This window comes from Ursus americanus, chromosome 1 (assembly GCF_024610735.1).
Source record: "Ursus americanus isolate L20-20 chromosome 1, mUrsAme1.1.p, whole genome shotgun sequence".
Taxonomy (NCBI): domain Eukaryota; kingdom Metazoa; phylum Chordata; class Mammalia; order Carnivora; family Ursidae; genus Ursus; species Ursus americanus.
Genome location: NC_142127.1, coordinates 65,220,096 through 65,239,168, shown reverse-complemented (window position 1 = coordinate 65,239,168; position 19,073 = coordinate 65,220,096). Strand labels below are relative to the sequence as shown.

The 19,073-nt window shown below is 41.7% G+C and overlaps 1 protein-coding gene across 1 annotated transcript in view; it reads left to right on the top strand.

Moving 5' to 3' along the window:
* HIBCH (3-hydroxyisobutyryl-CoA hydrolase) overlaps nucleotides 1-19,073 on the top strand; it is a 114,919-nt gene that overhangs the window by 93,153 nt on the left and 2,693 nt on the right. Inside the window, exons 12-13 of the mRNA XM_045806334.2 lie at nucleotides 7,366-7,485; nucleotides 18,554-18,587. Of these exons, the coding sequence (XP_045662290.1) occupies nucleotides 7,366-7,485; nucleotides 18,554-18,587 (154 nt within the window). The remainder of the gene's footprint in view (nucleotides 1-7,365; nucleotides 7,486-18,553; nucleotides 18,588-19,073) is intronic.

The window sequence follows — 19,073 nt, the reverse complement described above, 5'->3', positions numbered from 1 at the left end:
TTGAGGAATGTACGCTCTACCCCTACACTCTGAAGGGTTTTAATCAGGAAAGGATGCTGTATTTTGTCAAATGCTTTTTCTGCATCTATTGAGAGAATCATGATTTTTGGCTTTTTTTTTTTTTTTTTTTTGCTGATAAAGTCTATGACACTGATAGATTTGCGAATGTTTAACCACCCTTGCATCCCAAGGATGAATCCCATTTGGTCATGATGGCTAATCCTTTTAATGTACTGTTGGATTCTATTAGCCAGGATCTTGTTGAGGATTTTGGCATCCATATTCATTAGGGAAATCGGTCTGTAATTCTCCTTTTGCTGGGGTCTTTTCCTGGTTTGGGGATCAAGGTAATATTGGCCTCATAGAATGAGTTTGGTAGCTTTCCTTCTGTTTCTATTTTTGAAATAGCTTTAGGAGAATAGGTATTATTTCTTCTTTGAATGTTTGGTAGAATTCTCCGGGAAAACCATCCGGTCCTGGAGTTTTGTTTTCTGGAAGGTTTTTTTATCACTGTTTCAATCTCTTCATAATTAATTGGCCTGTTTAAAAAATCAATTTCTTCCTGTTTCAGTCTTGGTAGTTTATAGGTTTCCAGGAAGGCCTCCATCTCTTCCAGATTGCTTAATTTATTGGCATAAAGCTGTTGATAAAAGTTTCTAACAGTCCTTCCAATTTCATTGGTGTTGGTTGTGACCTCTCCCTTTTCATTCATAATTTTATTAATTTGGGTCCTTTCTCTATTCTTTTGGATAAGTCTTGCCAGTGGTTTGTCAATTTCATTTACTCTTTCAAAGAACCAGTTTCTAGTTCTGTTGATCTGCTCTACTGTGCTCCTGGTTTCTAATTCATTGATTTCTGCTCTAATCTTGGTCAACTGCTTCCTCATGTGTGGATTAGGCCTGTTCCTCTGTTGCTGTTCCAGCTTCTTGAGGTGAGAATATAAAAACTGCATTTTATATTTTTCTATTCTTTTGAGTGAGGCTTGGATGGCTATGTATTTCCCCCTTAGGACTGCCTTTGCATATCCCATAGGTTTTGGACCGTTGTGTTTTCATTCTCGTTGGTCTCCATAAATTGTTTAAATTGATTTTTGATTTCCTGGGTTATCGAATCATTCCTGAGCACGATGGTTCTTAGTCTCCAAGTGTTTGAGTTTCTTCCAAATTTTTCCTTGTGGTTGAGTTCCAATTTCAAAGCGTTGTGGTCTGAGAATATGCAGGGAATAATTTCAGTCTTTTGGTATCAATTGAGACCTGTTTTGTGACCCAGAACATGGTCTATTCTTAAGAATGTTCCATGGGCATTAGAGCAGAATGAATATTCTTTGGTTCTAGGGTGTAGTGTTCTATGTATATCTATGGGGTCCAACTCGTCGAGTTTGGCATTCAAAGCTCTTGTTTCTTTGTCAATTTTTTGCATGGGTGTTCTATTTCTGATAGTGGAGTTTTGAGGTCCCCTACCATTAATGTATTTTTATCTATATGTCTCTTTATTCTGGTTAAGAGTTGGCTTGTGTATTTTGCTGCTCCCCTGTTGGGGGCATATATATTTATAATTGTCATATCCACTTGTTGGATACACCCTTTAAGAATAATATAGTGCCCTTCTGTATCTCTAACTATAGTCTTTAGTTTAAAATCCAATCTGTCTGATTTGAGAATTGCTACCCTAGCTTTCTTTTGAGGTCCATTGGCGTGAAAGATGGTATTCCATCCCTTTACTTTCAGTCTGGATGTATCTTTAGGTTCAAAATGAGTCTCTTGTAGACAGCAAATGGATGGGTCATGTCTTTTTATCTAATCTGCAACCCTGTGGCACTTTATGGGAGAATTTAGCCCATTTACATTGAGACTGATTATTGAGAGATGTGATTTTAGTGATGCCATGTTGCCAGTAAAGTCTTTGTTTCTATAGATTGTGACTTTCTGTTCTGTATCACTCTTGGGGCCTTTTTACTTTTATAGAACCCCCCCTTAATATCTCCTGTAGGGCTGGTTTCATGGTTACGAAATTGGTCAATGACTGTTGATTCTGGAAGATCTTTATCTCTCCATCAATTCTGAATGACAGCCTTGCTAGATAAAGGATCCTTGGCTGCATGTTTTTCTCTAAAAGAGCTTTAAAAATGCCCCCACCCCAACCCTTTCTCTCATTCCAGGTCTGTGTAGACAAGTCTGACGTAATTCTGATACCTTTGCCTTGGTACGTGAGAAATTTCTTTGCCCTGGCCGCTTTCAATACTGTATCCTTGGATCTAATATTTGTGAAATGCACTATGACATGACGTGGCGTAGGTTTGTCATGGTTGAGCTTGGGAGGGGTCCTCTCTTCCTCTTGGGCATGAAAGCTTGTTTCCTTTGCTAGATTAGGGAAGTTTTCAGCTACAATTTGTTCAAATATCTCTTCCAGACCTCTGTTTTTCTCCACCCCCTCGGGGATGCCGATGATTCTGCCATTGGAACGTTTCATTGAGTCAGTAATCTCCCGTAACCTACATTCTTGAGATTGGATTTTTTTGAGCCAAGTTTCTATTTTTGCTTTCTCTTCTACTAACCCATCCTCCAATTTGCTGATACGTTCTTCTGCCTCATTCATCCTGGCCGTCAGAACCTCTAGTTTTGACTGCATTTGGCTCATAGAATTTTTAATTTCTTCCAGATTCGCTCTCATTTCCGCCCTTAGAGATTCTATATTCTCATTAACATTTTCGTTAATACTTTTTTCAAGTCTACACATCATCTTGACCATTGTTACTCTGAACTCCAGTTCTGATAATTTGGTTATATCCATATCCATTAGTTCTGTGGCAGAGGCCACAGACACGTTGTCTTTTCTTTGCTGGGGGGGATTTCTCCTTCTTGTCATTCTGATGAGGAGAGGTTGAGTGGTTGTCCAGAGCCCACATTATTGACCAGGACCCAGGCAGTGTGCACTTGTTTTATAGGGATCTTAGGGATGTGGGCTTCTTGATTTTTCAGCCTGCCTTCTGGGGGAGGGGCCTGCTGCGCCGATACTCTACACGGGTCAAGTCTCCGTGTCCCCTGCAAGGGGGGATGAGGATGGGCACACTGTGAGCCGGTCTTTCCAGGCTTTTGTTCTCTGGCGGCTTTCCCTGGCGGTTTGTGCCTCTTCTGAGAGTCAGAGCAGCAGTAGCCGAATCTCAGCCTTTGTCTCAGAACAGAGGGATTGCGGCCCATTCTCCACTGATGTTCTGGCCACTTTAACTCTGTTACTGTTGGTGCTGCTCAACCCTGCAGTGTCCCGGGATGTGCGCCCCACACCCGGCATCCCAGCCCTCACTTCCAGGGCCGGCGCTTGTCTGTCCTTTGTGTTTCTAACACCGCCAGCCGCCAGCCGCCCCCGCGGGCTCCGGAGCTCCTGGTCTCAGTCTGGTTCCAGTGAGCGCACCAGAGCTCCGTTTCAGTCTGGTGGCACGCGCTCCCCGGCTCACCGGTCTCAGTCCGCTCTCTCGCAGGTGCTGTCCGTGAGTCTGCCTGCTCCCCCGTGCTGGTGGCTACCGCTTCCCGGCACCGAACGTGGCGGCTCCCTCCCCCTTCCGTTTATCTTCTGATATCTGTGCGCGGTTTCACGGATCCCTGCTTCATACCTCAATACTCAGTGCTGGAGATGTTCATTTGTAGAGATCCAGATGTATATTCCTACGTCTCAGGCTGATTCCGTGGATGTTCAGGCTGGTCTGGTACCTATCTAGCTCGACTCAGGGGACCGGCTGAAAAAGGGGACCCCTACTCCTCTGCCATCTTAACTCCTCAATGCACTATTTTATTAATATGGTGTCCGTTAACAGGAAATCTCTTTAATTACTTATTCATGAAATGTCTGAACCAGTGGAGCTTTTCAATTGAAATTTTCTTTTTTTCCCCCTACTGTATTTACGTGTGCATGACAAAAGCACAAACAACTGGACCCCTTACATGGCCATTTTTTCCTGTCTGTTTCATCCATTCCTCCACCCAGCCTTGCCCCCTGACAACCAACAGTTCTCTGTATTTAAGTCTGTTTTTTTTTTTTTTAAAGATTTTTATATATTTATTTGACAGAGATAGAGACAGCCAGCGAGAGAGGGAACACAAGCAGGGGGAGTGGAAGAGGAAGAAGCAGGCTCATAGCAGAGGAGCCTGATGTGGGGCTCGATCCCATAACGCCGGGATCACGCCCTGAGCCGAAGGCAGGCGCTTAACCGCTGTGCCACCCAGGCGCCCCCTTAAGTCTGTTTTTTTGTTTCTCGTTTTTTCTTTGCTCATTTGTTTTGTTTCTTAAATACCACATGAGTGAAATCATATGGTATTTCTTTTTCTCAGACTTATTTCACCTAGTGTTATATGCATGAGGTCCATCCATGTTGTTGCAAAAGTCAAGATCTCATTCTGCTTTATGACTGGGTAATACTCCATTGTATATACATAACACATCTTCTTTATTCATTCGTCTATTGATGGACACTTGGGTTGCTTCCGTATCTTGGCTATTGTAAATGTTGCAGTAAACATAGGGGTGCATGTATCTTCTCAGATTAGTGTTTTTGTTTTCTTTGGGTAAGGACCTAGTATTGGGATTACTGGATTGCATGGTAATTCTATTTTTAATTTTTTGAGGAACCTCCATATTTTCCACAGTGACTGTACCAGTTTGCATTCCTACCAACAGTGCATGAAGGTTCCTTTTTTCTCCATATCCTCACCAACAATTGTTTATCTTTTTGATACTGGCCATTCTGGCAGGAATACAGTGATATCTCATGGTGGTTTTGATTTGCATTTTGCTGCTGATTAGTGATGTTGAATATCTTTTCATGTGTTTATTGGCCACGTGTATGTCTTCTTTGGAAAAATGTTCATGGCTTTTGCCTGTTTAATTGGATTGTTTGTGTTGAGTTGTATAAATTCTTTATATATTTTGGATATTAATCCCTTATTGGATATATCATTTGCATATATCTTCCCCATTCAGTAGGTTGCCTTGTCATTTTGTTGATGGTCTCCTTCACTGTTCAAAATCTTGCTATCTTGGTGTAGTCCCGCCAATTTATTTTTGCTATTGTTTCCCTTGCCTTAGAAGACATATCTAGAAAAATGTCTCTACTGTGTCAGAATTACTTCCTACATTTTCTTTTAGGAGTTTTATGGTTTCAGGTATCACATTTAGGTCGTTGATCCATTTTCAGCTTATTTTTTATATGCTATGAGAAAGTGGTCCAGTTTCTTTTGCATGTAGCTGTCTAGTTTTCCCAACACCATTTATTAAAGAGCCTATCTTTTCCCCATTTTATATTCTTGCCTCATTTCTTATAGGTTAATTGACCATATAAGTGTGGACTTATTTCTGGGTTCTCTCTTTGTGTTTCATTGTTCTGTTTATTTTTGTGCCAGTACCATACTGTTTTGATTACTACAGCTTTGTAGTATTATCTTGAAATCTGGGATTGTAATACCTTTAGCTTTATTCTTTTTTTCTCAAGATTGCTTTGGCTATTGGGGTCTTTTGTGGGTCCATATGAATTTTAACATTATTCTAGTTCTTCGGAAAATGCTGCTGGCATTGTGATAGGGATTGCATTAAATCTGTAGATTGCTTTGGGTAGTATGGACATTATAACAATACTGGTTTTTCTAATCCACGAGCACAGAATATCTTTCCGTTTGTTTGTGTCATCTTCAGTTTCTTTCATCAGTGTTCTATAGTTTTCAGCATATAAGTCTTTCACCTCCTTGGTTAAGTTTATTCCTTGGTATTTTATTATTTTGGGTGCAATTGTAAATGGGATGGTTTTCTTATTAAGTGACCTTTTTAATGAAATTAATTGGTAGCCAACTGAGGAGGTATAGCAAAGACAGAGTTTGTGTTTTTCGAATTCTAGGTTGTATACAAGAAAGAGGACATAGGCAGTTAGCCATAATGGTAGTTCTGAGGTACACGATTGTGGGGCTATATACTACAGCCTTTTGGAAAGGGAATCATAGCTTCATTGACTTTGTAGACTAGAAAAGATAGAAGGTGGCTATGTCGCTGGTTTAAGTACACCTTTCAGCATTGAGAATGAAGTTCTTCCAGATGTTCGCCTATAATCACGTGGGCATTGCTCTTGCTAGAGAAAACCAGTGGTTTCGTCAGCAGAACGGACCCCTTGTCTACTTGCCTGTGGAAAGGAGGGGCCTCCTAGCACAGTATGCAGACTGCTAGACAGGTGCCATTGTCCTCATGGTCTGTAACCAGAAAGGCGAGAACATGGAGTGGGATTGCTCCAGGGGCATTAAATGAGATCATGTACATATGGCACTGAGGGCAGAAGAGTGAGTTCCCAGGAAATGAATCAGATGCATAAAAAGCCTTAATTGCTTTTCTCTTTCTCACCTTTTCTTCAGTGTTGTGACTGTAGGTAGGAAACTGATCTTCCCTGAACTTTTCCTGTACAGTAGTCATCTGTTTAAGTTTTAGCAGCTGCTAGGTAAGATATAGCCCTATCCACTCAGTCTGTTCTCTGACTCTGTGTGCCACACTTGAGGATGCTACAAAGAACCTGGAATCTTGATGTGGGGAATTCTTTGAACTCAGAAAGTAAAATTTCTACCTTTGAGGCAATCGCTCAACAACAGGCCTGAAAACTGTATATTGCAATTATAAAGAACAGGGCAGGCATCAGATTTGCATAGCATGTCAAGGGAGCTCTTGTAGCAGCTGTTGTCACAGTTGTACACGTGTCCGAACACTAGTAATAGCATTTTAAATTCAAAAGGAAGGGGCGCATAGCACTGTAGCCAAGGACTCAGGCCTGTTATTCTTATTTACTAAATATTGAAATACTAGACAAGACCACCTCATGGTCTCGAATTGTTTCTCTCCTTACTTTTAAGGTAAGTAGATTTATTTATAGATAAAGACTACAGTTCAAACACTTCTCTGTAGTCACAAAATGGGAAGGAATGAGCTATATTTCTAACTCTACCTTCTTTATATTATAAAGTATAATGTTTTCTGATATCTTAGTTGTTTGTAAGATGTGTATTAATTTTACTTAAGCGTAATCATTGTTTGCTTACCTAGTTGGGATCATAATTTATGTCAGGAAGCTACAAAAATATAGATTTCTTTTATTAATTATGGGTACAGCATTTATTTCACTGGTGGAATGATGTTTTGTTATTACAAGAGATAGAAAACCATTGGTGCTTTGACAGGATGAAGCTATGGCATAATCTCACTTTTATGAAAGTGTCATGTGAAAGTACTGTTTAAGGAACAAATTTTAGTAAGATTTATATTAAAACTCAGTTTGTTATAGACAGTAAAGGAACTCTTGGGCTAAAACTAGTAAAAAAAAAAAATAATTTTTTTTTCCTCTCACAGGTAATTAATAAAATGTCTCCAACATCCCTAAAGATCACACTAAGGCAACTCAAAGAGGGGTCTTCAAAGACCTTACAAGAAGTATTAACTATGGAATATCGGCTGAGTCAAGCTTGTATGGTAAGAATTTTAAAAATATGTACTTATTTTCTATTTATGAAAGTAATAGGTGTTCATTGCAGGGCATGTAAAATACAGAAAACTATAAACAAAAACCTTAAAACTACCTGTAAATCTACTCTGTGGAAACCCAACAGGCCAATTAGCTAAAGGTATGTGGAACTATTGCTCTCACATTGTTCTTAAGCCCTTAGAAAGAGCAGTTATATTTGTGTATAAGTGTAAGAAGGCCTCTAATCTCAGCTGGAGTTCAAAATAGAATTAACCATTTTTTAGGCACCGTCTCTGGCCTTGGGGCAAGAAGTGTAAACTCTGTAAATCTGAATTTCCTCATTAGTAAAACGAGCAATATATGTATATATAAAATGTATGAATGGGTGTTATTAGTGTGTTACATGTTTTAATAGATCAGCATTGAAAATGCCATTATAAATACACTTAAAATAGACTAATCACATAGAATAATAATTTTATGAAACATTTCAGAGTCATAGAGATTTCTTCTTCTGGGTGATAAACTCTTTGAAAGCAGAATCATCACTTTTGTGTTATATGTAGAGGGCCCTAAGATTAATTTACAGCCTAAAGGAGTATTTTGTTTAATAACTAGAAAGTAGGTCTCCCTAATGGACTTTCATGTCTTGAAAGAGTTATTAAGGTATTCAAAGTAGTTCATCAAACTATAAATAAAACTCTATTAGTCACTTTAATCTTAAAGTCACTCCTAGTAGGATGTAAGTAGCAGCTGAGGTCTATTGTTGAGAGAAGTACTTTGACAGGCACTTTATTTATTTATTTATTTTTTTAATGATTTTTTATTATATTATGTTAGTCACCATACAGTACATCCCCGGTTTCCGATGTAAGGCTCGATGATTCATTAGTTGTGTATAACACCCAGTGCACCATGCAATACGTGCCCTCCTTACTACCCATCACCGGTCTATCCCATTCCCCCACCCCCCTCCCCTCTGAAGTCCTCAGTTTGTTTCTCATAGTCCATAGTCTCTCATGTTTCATTCCCCCTTCTGATTACCCCCCCTTTCTTTATCCCTTTCTTCCCCTACCGATCATCCTAGTTCTTATGTTCCATAGATGAGAGAAATCATATGATAGTTGTCTTTCTCTGCTTGACTTATTTCACTTAGCATTATCTCCTCCAGTGCTGTCCATGTTGTAGCAAATGTTGAGAACTCATTCTTTCTGATAGCTGAGTAATATTCCATCGTATATATGGACCACAACTTCTTAATCCAGTCATCTGTTGAAGGGCATCTCGGCTCCTTCCACAATTTAGCTATTGTGGACATTGCTGCTATGAACATTGGGGTGCATATGGCCCTTCTCTTCACTACGTCTGTATCTTTGGGGTAAATGCCCAGTAGTGCAATGGCTGGATCATAGGGTAGCTCAATTTTTAACTTTTTAAGTGACCTCCACACTGTTTTCCAGAGTGGCTGTACCAACTTGCATTCCCACCAACAATGTAGGAGGGATCCCCTTTCTCCACATCCTCTCCAACAATTGTTGTTTCTTGCCTTGTCTATTTTTGCCATTCTAACTGGCGTAAGGTGGTATCTCAGTGTGGTTTTGATTTGAATTTCCTCGATGGCTAATGATTTTGAACATTTTTTCATGTGTCTGTTAGCCATTTGTATGTCTTCATTGGAAAAGTGTCTGTTCATATCTTCTGCCCATTTTTTGATTTGTTTATTTGTTTCTCGTGTATTGAGTTTGAGAAGTTCTTTGTAGATCTTGGATACCAGTCCTTTATCTGTAGTGTCATTTGCAAATATATTCTCCCATTCCGTGGGCTGCCTCTTAGTTTTTCTGACTGTTTCCTTGGATGTGCAGAAACTTTTAATCTTGATGAAGTCCCACAAGTTCATTTTTTCTTTTGTTTCTCTTGCCTTTGAGGATGTGTCATGAAAAAGGTTGCTTTGGCCGATGTCGTAGAGGTTGTTGCCTATGTTCTCCTCTAGAATTTTGATGGATTCCTGTCTCACATTGAGGTCTTTCATCCATTTGGAGTTTATTTTTGTGTATGGTGTGAGATAGTGGTCAAGTTTCATTCTCTTGCATGTAGCTGTCCAATTTTCCCAGCACGATTTATTGAAGAGACTGTCTTTTTCCCACCGGATGTTTTTTCCTGCTTTATCAAATATTAGTTGCCCAAAGAGCCGAGGGTCCATTTCTGGGCTCTCTATTCTGTTCCATTGGTCTATGTGTCTGTTTTTGTGCCAGTACCATGCTGTCTTTGTGATCACAGCTTTGTAGTACAGCTCGAAATCCGGCATTGTGATGCCCCCAGCTTTGTTTTTCCTTTTCAACAGTTCCTTGGAGATTCGGGGCCTTTTCTGTTTCCATACAAATTTAAGGACTGTTTGTTCCAATTCTTTGAAAAATGTCCTTGGTATTTTGATCGGGATAGCATTGAAAGTGTAGATTGCTCTGGGTAGCATGGACATTTTAGCTATGTTAATTCTTCCGATCCATGAGCATGGAATATCTTTCCATCTTTTTATGTCTTCCTCAGTGTCTTTCAAGAGTGATTTATAGTTTCTAGAATATAGGTCCTTTACGTCTCTGGTTAAGTTAATTCCAAGGTAACGTATGGTTTTTGGTGCTATTGTAAATGGGATGGATTCCCTAATTTCTCTTTCTTCGGTCTCGTTATTCGTGTATAGAAATGCAACTGATTTCTGAGCATTGATTTTGTATCCCGCCACGTTACTGAATTGCTCTATAACTTCTAATAGTTTGGGAGTGGTTTCTTTTGGGTTTTCCATATAGAGTATCATGTCATCTGTGAAGAGAGACATTTTGACTTCTTCTTTGCCAATTTGAATACCTTTGATCCCTTTCTGTCGTCTGATTGCTGTTGCAAGGACTTCTAGTACTATGTTGAATAATAGTGGCGAGAGTGGGCATCCTTGTCGAGTTCCTGATCTTAAGGGAAAGGCTTCCAGCTTTTCCCCATTGAGAATAATATTTGCAGTAGGCTTTTCATAGATGGCTTTTATGAGATTGAGAAATGTAACTTCTATTCCTACATTCTGAAGGGTTTTAATCAGGAAAGGATGCTGTATTTTGTCAAATGCTTTTTTGGCATCGATTGAGAGGATCATATGGTTCCTGAGTCTTTTCTTGTTGATATGATGAATCACGCTGATTGATTTGCGAATATTGAACCACGCTTGCATCCCAGGTATGAATCCCACCTGATCGTGATGGATAATCCTTTTAATGTACTGTTGGATTCTATTAGCAAGTATCTTGTTGAGGATTTTGGCGTCCATATTCATTAGGGAAATCGGTCTGTAATTCTCCTTTTTCATGGGGTCTTTGCCTGGTTTGGGGATCAAGGTAATATTGGCCTCATAGAATGAATTTGGTAGCTTTCCTTCTGTTTCTATTTTTTGAAATAGCTTTAGGAGAATAGGTATTATTTCTTCTTTGAATGTTTGGTAGAATTCCCCAGGAAAACCGTCCGGGCCTGGAGTTTTGTTATTTGGAAGGTTGTTTATCACTGACTCAATTTCTTCATAATTAATTGGCCTGTTTAAGGAATCAATTTCTTCCGGTTTCAATCTTGGTAGTTTATAGGTTTCCAGGAAGGATTCCATCTCTTCCAGATTGCTTAGTTTATTGGCATATAGCTGTTGATAAAAATTTCTAATAATCCTTCCAATTTCAATGGTGCTCGTCGTGACCTCTCCTTTTTCATTCATAATTTTAATAATCTGGGTCCTTTCTCTTTTCTTTTGGATAAGTCTTGCCAGTGGTCTGTCAATTTTATTGATTCTCTCAAAGAACCAGCTTCTAGTCCTGTTGATCTGCTCTACTGTACTTCTGGTTTCTGCTTGATTGATTTCAGCTCTAATTTTGGTCAACTGCTTCCTCGTGCGTGGATTAGGCCTGTCCCTCTGTTCCTGTTCCAGCTTCTTGAGGTGAGAATATAAAAACTGCATTTTAGATTTTTCTATTCTTTTGAGTGAGGCTTGGATGGCTATGTATTTCCCCCTTAGGACTGCCTTTGCAGTATCCCATAGGTTTTGGACTGTTGTATTTTCATTCTCATTGGTCTCCATAAATTGTTTAATTTGATTTTTGATTTCCTGGTTTATCGAGTGATTCCTGAGCAGGATGGTTCTTAGTCTCCAAGTGTTTGAGTTTCTTCCAAATTTTTCCTTGTGGTTGAGTTCCAATTTCAGAGCGTTGTGGTCTGAGAATATGCAGGGGATAATTTCAATCTTTTGGTATCGGTTGAGACCTGTTTTGTGTCCCAGAACATGGTCTATTCTTGAGAATGTTCCATGGGCATTAGAATAGAATGAGTATTCTTTGGTTCTGGGGTGTATTGTTCTATATATATCTAAGAGGTCCAACTCGTCGAGTATGGCATTCAAAGCCTTTGATTCTTTGCTTAGTTTTTGCCAGGGTGTTCTGTCTATTTCTGATAGTGGAGTGTTGAGGTCCCCTACTATTAATGTATTTTTATTTATATGTCTCTTTATTCTGGTTAAGAGTTGGCTTGTGTATCTTGCTGCTCCCCTGTTGGGGGCATATATATTTATAATTGTCATATCTACTTGTTGAATACTTCCCTTAAGAATAATATAGTGCCCTTCTGCGTCTCTAACTATAGTCTGTAGTTTAAAATCCAATTTATCTGATATGAGAATTGCTACCCCAGCTTTCTTTTGAGGTCCATTTGCGTGAAAAATGGTACTCCATCCCCTTACTCTCAGTCTGAATGCATCTTTGGGTTTGAAATGAGTCTCTTGTAGACAGCAAATGGATGGGTCATTTCTTTTTATCCAATCTGCAACCCTGTGGCGTTTATGGGATGGTTCAAACCATTTACATTAAGGCTGATTACTGAGAGATATGATTTTAATGTTGCCATGTTGCCAGTAAAGTCTTTGTTTGTATTGGCTGTGACTTTCTGTTCTGTATCACTCTTGGGGCCTTTTTACTTTTATAGAACCCCCCGTAATATCTCCTGTAGGGCTGGTTTCGTGGTTACAAAATTGGTTAGTGACTGGCGATTCTGAAATGTCTTTATTTCTCCATCAATTCTGAATGACAGCCTTGCTGGATAAAGGATCCTTGGCTGCATGTTTTTCTCTGAAAGAGCTTTAAATATGCTCCCCCAACCCTTTCTCTCATTCCAGGTCTGTGTAGACAGGTCTGACGTAATTCTGATGCTTTTGCCTTGGTACGTGAGAAATTTCTTTGCCCTGGCCGCTTTCAATACTGTATCCTTGCATCTAATATTTGCGAATTGCACTATGACGTGACGTGGCGTAGGTTTGTCGTGGTTGAGCTTGGGAGGGGTCCTCTCTGCCTCTTGGACACGAATGTTTGTTTCCCTTGCTAGATTAGGGAAGTTTTCAGCTACAATTTGTTCAAATATCTCTTCTAGACCTCTGTTTTTCTCCACCCCCTCGGGGATGCCGATGATTCTAACATTGGATCGTTTCATTGAGTCAGTAATCTCCCGTAACCTACATTCGTGGGCGTGGATTTTTTTAAGACCATCTTCTGTTTTCATTTTTTCCTCTATTAACCCATCCTCCAATTCACTAACCCGTTCCTCTGCTTCTGCGACCCTGGCCGTCAGAGCCTCTAGTTTTGCCTGCATTTGGCTCATAGAATTTTTAATTTCTGTCAGATTCGCTCTCATTTCTGTCCTTAGGGATTCTATATTCTCAGTAACCTTTTCGTTAATAGTTTTTTCAATTCTACTCATCATTTTGACCATCGTTACTCTGAATTCCATTTCTGATAATTTGGTTACATCCATATCCATTATTTCTGTGGCAGAGGCCACAGACTCACTGTCTTTTCTTTGCTGGGGGGGGCTTCTCCTTCTTGTCATTCTGATGAAGAGAGGTTACGGGGTTTCCAGAGCCCAAATTATTGACTGGGTCCCAGGCCGTGCCCCTTGTTTTATAGGGATCTTAGGGATGTGGGCTTCTTCTTTAAAGATTTTATTTATTTATTTATGTGGCAGCCAACCAGCGAGAGAGGGAACAGAAGCAGGGGAGTGGGAGAGGAAGAAGCAGGCTCCCAGCGGAGGAGCCCGATGAGGGACTCCTTTCCGGAACGCCGGGATCACGCCCTAAGCCGAAGGCAGGCGCTCAATGACTGCGCCACCCAGGCGCCCGGGTTGTGGGCTTCTTGATTTTTCAGCCTGCCTTCTGGGGGAGGGGCCTGCCGCGCCGATACTCAGGCAACCCTGTTTGGGTCGAGTCTCCGTGTCCCCTGCGAGGGCGGATGGGGATGGGCACTCTCTGAGCCGGTATTTCCAGGCTTTTGTTCTCTGGCGGCTTTCCCTGGCGGTTTGCTGTGCCTCTTCTGAGAGTCAGAGCAGCAGCGGCCGAATTTCAGCCTCTGTCACAGAACAGAGGGATTGCGGCCCGTTCTCTACTAATGTTCTGGCCACTTTAACTCTGTTTCTGTTGGTGCTGCTCAACCCTGCAGCGTCCCGGGATGTGCGCCCCACACCCGGCGTCCCAGCCCTCACTTCCAGGGCCGGCGCGTCTCTGTCCTTTGTGTTTCTAATGCCGCCAGCCGCCCCGCGCGCTCCCGGATCTCCCGGTCCCAGTCTGGATCCAGTGAGCGCACCGGGATTCCGGTGTTCCGCGAGATGCCTGGTGGCGCGCGCACCCGGCTCACGGTCTCAGTCTGCTGTTTTGCGGGTGCCGTTCGAGAGCCCCGCCCGCTCCCCCGTGCAAGCGGCTTCCGCTTCCCGGTGCCCAAACATGGCGGCTCCCTCCCCCTTCCGTTTATCTTCCGATATCTGTGCACAGTTTCATGGCTCCCCGCTTCGTACCTCAATACTCAGAGCTGGAGATGTTCATTTGTAGAGATCCAGATGCGTCTTCCTGCGTCTCCGGCTGGTTCCGTGGTTGTTCAGGCTGGTCTGGTACCTATCCAGCTCGACTCGGGGGACCGGCTGAAAACGGTGTCTCCTACTCCTCCGCCATCTTAACTCTTTGACAGGCACTTTAGATGTATCCTCTCCATTAAATTGTACACTATTTCTACAATGATAGGAACTATTCTTGTCTCCACTTTACAGATGAGGAAACTGGCATAAGAGAAGTAACCTGCCTAAGGTGGTATAGCTATTAAGTGGCAGGCACATGTTGTGTGAAACCAGGTGGGCTCACTCCAGGCCTGCACTCTTGACCACTACCCAGTATAGCTCACAGTCTGTGTTTTCCACTGTACATTTACCGCACTGCCTGGACTGATCAGTTCCTTCCTTCCTTCAGCAAGTATGTTAGCTGTATCGCCAGGCACTGTGCTAGGTGTTATGTGGTGGAAAGAATGACCGGTCCTTGTTCTCATGGAATTTATAGTCTACTGAGACTGGGAAGAACAAGTAAACAAAATAAGTAAAATAATTACAAATTGTGGTTAGTGCTCCAAAGGAAACCTACAAGTTGATGATAGAAGAGAATGATGCAGGGACAGGAGGGAGTGGGAGAGACAAAGGGAAGACATCTTTGAGTTGTCAGCTCCTCTGTGACCTAAAGTGTAAGAAATGAGTATGTTGAGAAGTCTCTTGGGTTCCAGCAGTGGATGATTTGGTTCCATTTGCTTTAAGAAGGTACTTATTGCCGCTGGATGGAGATGGGGTTGGAAGGGTTCAAGAGTGAATGTAGAGACCAGATGTGAGTTTATGGCAGTAGTCAGGCTGCAAAGTTGTAGTGGCTTAGACGAGGGTGGTGGCACTGGAGAGAGGTGAATGGTTTTGAGGACCAGTGTAGGCAATAGAACTGATAGGCCTTGATGATGAATGTGAGGGAAGGAGAGAGTGCGTTTAGGAGTCAGAGTTTGGAGGTGTGTGTGAAAGATTTAAGTCTGAAAGACATTAGAGCCACTTTTTAAAAAAAAAACTTTGAAGGGGCGCCTGGGTGGCTCATTGGGTTAAGCATCCGACTCTTAATTTCAGCTCAGGTCATCCCGAGTCCCTGCGTTGGGCTCCATGCCCAGCAGGGAGTCTGCTTGAGATTGTTTCTCACTCTTCCTCTGCCCCTCCCCCTGCTCATGTGTGTGCTCTCTCTATGAATAAATAAAATCTTTTTTTTTTAAAGATTTTATTTATTTATTTGACAGAGAGAGAGACACAGCCAGCAAGAGAGGGAACACCAGCAGGGGGAGTGGGAGAGGGAGAAGCAGGCTCATAGCGGAGAAGCCTGATGTGGGGCTCGATCCCAGAACCCTGGGATTACGCCCTGAGCCGAAAGCAGACGCTTAACGACTGCACCACCCAGGCGCCCCTGAATAAATAAAATCTTTAAAAAAATTTTTTTGAAGATTTATTTACTTAATAAACAAGAAAGCTTGCCATGTGCTAGGCACTGTTAGAGGCACCAAGAATCCATAGGTAAACAAAATAGACAAAATCCCTGCCCTCCTGGAACTTACTTTACAGTGGGGGAGATAGATTGTAAACAGATAAAATTGTAAAATATACAGCATATTATTATAAGTACCAAGGAGCGAAAGTAAAGTGGGAAGGTGGATATGGCATAAAGGGGGTGTGTGGTTGAACTTATAGGTAGGATGACCAGAGAAGACCTGACTGAGAAGGTGTTGTTTGAGTGAAACCTGAAGGAAGTGAGGGAATGAGCTGTGCAGGGATTTGGGGAGGAGCATCCGGGCAGAGGCAGGTACAAAGCTCTGAGGCAGAAATGTGTTGCCTGTCCTAGGAGCTGCAGAAAGCTGTGGACAGTGTGGGCAGAGGAGGAGGGTCGGTGAGTGAGAGAGATGAGGTCAGAGTTAACAGGGTAGAGAAAGGCTGTGCAGAGCACGGATGGCCTGGAAAGTCTGTGAAAAACTTTGGTTTTTGTTCTGAGTCAAACGGGAAGCCACTGGATGTTTTCAAGTAGAGGAGTGACATGATTCTACATTTTAACAGAATCGGTAAGTCAAGTGCTGATGTGTCAAGTAAAGAATGGATAAGATCATATGGAGGGAAAATGAGAGAGCTCGATCTGAGCCCCAAGAAATCCAGCATTTTGAGTGGGTTAGAGGAGAAAGAGCAATGGGAGAGAAAAAGGACAGAGCTGGGAGAATCAGGAGAGTGTGGGGTCGTGAAAGCAAGAAATGAGTGTTCCAAGGAGGAGAGAGTATTGCCAAAGTGTCTAGTAGGGGAGGATAAAGACATCTTTAGCATATGGCAACACTGAAGTTACAGGGGATTTTGGCAAGCCATTTCAGAGGAGCGTTGGGACAGAAGTTAGAGTGTGGCGAGTTGGAGAGTAAATGAGTAAATGGGATATGGCCAAGTGGAGGCTATATGTACACAACTTTTTCTTCCTGAAACAAATAGGGTAGGAGCTGAGACTGTGGAATCAAGTGAGTGGAAGATACTAGAACATGTTTATAAATGGTAGGGAATGACCCAATAGAGAAAAAAGATTGTTGATACCAAAAGCAGTTAACATTTACTGAACACTCACTATATGTCAGACACTGCGCTGGGAGTAAGATAATCCTCTGATGGATGTATTGATATTGCCATTTCATATAAGGAAACTTGGCATTAGGGAAGTTACTAGCCCGAGGCCATGTCGTTACTGTGTAGTAGAGGCCAGCGGGTGAGCCCAGGCATTTGTTGTTTTTTTAAATTAACATATAATGTATTATTGGTTTCAGAAGTACAGGTCTCTGATTCATCGGTCTTAGATAACACGTCCTGTGCCCTCCTTAATGACCATCACCCAGTTACCCCATCCTCCACCCCCCTCCACTCCAGCAACCTTCAGTTTGTTTCCTATGATTAAGAGTCTCTTATGGTTTATCTCCCTCTCTGGTTTCATCTTGTTTTATTTTTCCCTCTCTTCCCCTATGATCCTCTCTTTTGTTTCTTAAATTCCACATATCAGTGAGATCATATGATAATTGTCTTTGACTGACTTATTTCGCTTAGCATAATACCCTCTAGGTCCATCCACATCATTGCAAATGGGAAGATTTCCCTTTTTTTGATGGCTGAATAATATTCCATTATACATATACCACATCTTCTTTATCCATTCTTCTGAGCCCAGACATTTGAACTACAGTCAGTCACTGGGTTATGCTGCCGACATTGATGATGCCAGGGGAAAAAACAGAGATAACCTTCTCAAGCCCAGTCCTTGAGAAGAGATGTGAGTGGGAGTGTGGGGAAAACGGGCCTTTGAAAGAGGGTTGGTCCCTTCCTCCATAGTCAGGAAAGCGAAGGCATGGTACAGTTGGGTGTAGTTGGGCTGCAGGCATTTTAGGGGTGGGAAGAAGAGAATGTTCATGGCTTAGAGCTTCTCTTTTTGTAATGAAATAGAAGGTTAAGTCATTAGCTGAGAACACAGTGGGAGTAAAATTTGCTAGAGGTAGAGGTTGAGAAGGCAGAAGGCCGTTAAAACGATTATCTTGGAAAGTGGAGAAGAGAACATGGATTGGTGGGCAGTTTTTCATGCCTGTTTGAGATTCGTGGTCATGAATTTTAAATGAAACCAATCATAGACTTTTCTGCAGCAAGATTGAGCTCCTCAAAAGCAGGCAGAGAAAAATGGTAGGGGCAGCTGGTGCTGGGATTTTGCCAAGACTTCTCTTATGCCAGTTTCCTCATCTGTAAAGTGGAGACAAGAATAGTTCCTATCATTGTAGAAATAGTGTGAAATTTAATGGAGAGGATACGTCTAAAGTGCCTGTCAAAGTACTTCTCTTAACAATAGACCTCAGCTGCTACTTACGTCCTACTAGGAGTGACTTTAAGGGGAGAAAAAGCCTTGAGGGAGATGAGGGCATTTTCAAGGAAAGTGACCACAATAAAGTGAGTGGTGAAAAAGTTGTAGGACCAGTAGTAGCACAACAGTGAATGCACTTGAGCAGATAAGAATCGGAGGTGGCGATAAGGAGTGGGTCATAAAGGTGGCCCAGTCTCTGACTGTTTATTTCAGGCTTTGGCCGTGGGAGTGGGAGACTAGAGTGGGTGGAGGAGACAGATCATCACTGGGAAGAAGGATGCCTGGAGATTCACCATTTAATCTCAATTTTCTCTCAGGGAGGCCATGACTTTTATGAAGGTGTCAGGGCAGGTAAGTGGTGATTGTTTTCTTCCTGGATCTTATGGAAATAGGATTTGTGAGCATATACTGTTAATCAAGGATGATAGTTGTTTTATTAGTGAAAATTCCGCTTTCATAAAGATTGCAAAGTTATTGCTTTTTTATATTACCAACTAGCACATAAGGGAATATCAGTCTTTTGAAACCAATATTGTTTGAAAAATTCATATAACCTGTGTCACTGCCCCCTAATTTATATGTAAGAGGTTATCCTGCTTCTTCAATCCCATGGACTGCCTCTGCTAAGTACAGCTGGGCTTGAAAACTCATTCTGCTGCTGGAGCCTTGGAAAGGTGCATTTATTCCCTTGCAAGAAGCCCTCAAGTCCCCTACCACTCCCCTCTCTAGTACCGGCCTGGCCATTCCCAGCAGCGTTGAACCCTACCCTTACCTCTTTGCCTGTACCTGAGCAGTTAAACATTGACATTGAGAAAAAACTTATGACATAATTAGTAA